Raw genomic sequence first — 2500 nt, forward strand, 5'->3', positions numbered from 1 at the left:
TGAAAATTGGAAGAAATAGTGTATATGTCAGATGCAAGAACGAACAAATTCTTGCCCAAATAACAACTATTGGTTCAGGCGGTGAAGTGCCTGAAAAAGCCAAGATCTTTGGTAAAGGGAAATGCACTAACGTCATTGTGTTTGATGTCCCAGGGGAAATCGAAACAGGAGAAATGACTCTATACAATGAACGTATCATCCATGCGAGACGCATGAAGATCAATGGAATGATGACCCAGAGAGTCATCATAACATATGGGGGGGAGGTAATTCCCAAAAGTATCAAAATGGTTAAGGGCATGGCACCCTTTAGGTGTGCCGTCTTCAAATCCCTGACCCCGTTTTACTCTAACTGCTCAAACTGGGGCCACGGAACACGTGCTTGTCCACGAGACGGGCCGCGATGCCGGTACTGCGCCCTTCCACACGGAAGCTCAGAATGTGCAGAAAAAAATTCTGAATGAAAAATTATCCCCCGGAAATGCGTGAACTGCCGACAAGAGCACAATGCCAATTCCCCATTGTGCACTTACTACCCAAAGGACAGAAAAACAAATTATAAAAAAAGCAGGCAGCCCTCCCTCCCACAACAGCCCCTCCCAGCCCCGCGCGTTGATGATGTGGGGGAATTCCCACACCTGCGGAGGTCAACAGTGGTGGCCCTGCAGAGGAAGCCATGGCACCGGCCACAGTACCAGCACCAACAGGAGTTACAGCTCTGTCAATTCAAGTATCAGCAACAGCTTCAGCACCAACTGCAGCACCAACCCAAGCACCACATGCTGCATCAGCTTCTGCACCAGCTTCGACACCAGCTGCAGTACCGACCCTAGTGCTATCTGCTGTACCAGCTTCAGCATCAGTTATTGCTCAGCCCTCACTGCAGCAGGACAAACAAGAGTCCAAGGGAGAAATTAAGAATCTGCTACAGATGCTGCTTCGGCAGATGGAGCAGATGATGTTCATGATGAAATAGCAGATATCCCAACAATTTCAATTTCAGGAAAGGATGTTTGCGTTCCTCCTCGATCAACAACAGCATCACCCTGTAGTGGGCCTTGGAAGTGGTCAAGCAATCAGTGCCTCCAAGTAATCTCTTGAAATGTATTCCCTGGTACATAAACAATTTACAGAAACGCAAAGCAACTCTCTCCCAGTACCTTCACTCCGAAAATGTTGATGTGTGTTGCCTTCAGGAAGTCAGAAATAGTGCTCGTTATCAAATTAGATTACCACTTGTTGATTATATTAACTTTATTATAGACACTGGTCTTGTCTTTGACATGATGAGTGATATAAAAGGTTTTTTACCAGCCAAACTATATTTTTATACAGTGATAATAGCACAGCCCTTCAGGCATGTATATAACACTAATGTTTGACAAATAGCCCTCTACACAAATAGAAGCACAGCCAGTTGGATAGATTCTTTGGTATCTTACCCTGGCTTTTTGCAAGACATGTACACTGTTCTGTAAATAAATGTTATCAAATCAATCAAATCAATCTCTCTCATTCCCTCTTTCTCATTCTCTCTCTCATTCTCTCTCTCTCTCTCTCTCTCTCTCTCTCTCTCTCTCTCTCTCTCTCTCTCTCTCTCTCTCTCTCTCTCTCTCTCTCTCTCTCTCTCTCTCTCTCTCTCTCTCTCCTCTCCCTCTCTCTCTCTCTTTCTCTGTATGTCTGTGTGCATTCCTATATTTTTATTTCTCCTTAGTATGTTTTGTAAAAAAATTTAAAAGTATTTAATCATTTCTTAATTTCTTACTTATTTACTCATCAAGATATTCAGTAAACTCCTTCATGCTTCTGCACACAATTTGCTACGTTTTTGGCAGACTTCACACGTAATGCCTTTAATCAAGAGGGACATGAGAGTATGTTAGTCACGCACTCACGATTGCTTTCCGGGAATGGATTTCATCTCCTGACTGATTGAAGTTTCGTCGCAGCCAATGACAGGATTGTATCTCGCTCTCTCATGTCCCTCTTCTCATACCTACGTCGTACTTTATCAGCGTCGTGTAACTGGTGTATTTCTCATTGATTTATATATACTAATCAGTGTATTTGGGTGTTGCACGCGAAGTAAATCATGCCAGAAAAATGTATGAACACATAATCTAGGCTTCTGACTCGTTTAGCTGAACGAGCTAGACAAAACTTGGTTATATACTGCACAGGCTACAGTAATGACTACAATAATAAAGGTAATGCATTATCAAAACAAGAAAAAAACATCAACAGATATTGCCCGTGACAGCAGGAGCCAACTACTAACCCCTTTACCGCAGCCAAGAGCTCTATTTCCTCTCTCTTCATTTCCAAGTTCATGAGAGATAATGAGACCGACAGGCACTGCGACCCACCTCGTAAACCCATGCTGCGCGTAGGATATCCTCGACTTCTCGGTATCCGCGCCGACGTCTAAGAGTCCATCCATAGGGGCATCCTGGAGAAAAGAGTAAATGCGACTGTGGAGAATGGTGATTATTACTCATGG

At 43.6% G+C, this 2500-nt stretch overlaps 1 protein-coding gene across 3 annotated transcripts in view; it reads right to left on the minus strand.

Moving 5' to 3' along the window:
• The window catches only part of LOC119595856, a 17811-nt gene that overhangs the window by 13932 nt on the left and 1379 nt on the right, over nucleotides 1–2500 (minus strand). For all 3 annotated transcript variants that reach the window (XM_037945054.1, XM_037945056.1, XM_037945055.1), the window contains exon 3: nucleotides 2367–2449. In XM_037945054.1, coding sequence (XP_037800982.1) covers nucleotides 2367–2440 — 74 coding nt within the window. In that variant the 5' untranslated portion in view covers nucleotides 2441–2449. The remainder of the gene's footprint in view (nucleotides 1–2366; nucleotides 2450–2500) is intronic.

This window comes from Penaeus monodon, chromosome 36 (assembly GCF_015228065.2).
Source record: "Penaeus monodon isolate SGIC_2016 chromosome 36, NSTDA_Pmon_1, whole genome shotgun sequence".
Classification (NCBI taxonomy): domain Eukaryota; kingdom Metazoa; phylum Arthropoda; class Malacostraca; order Decapoda; family Penaeidae; genus Penaeus; species Penaeus monodon.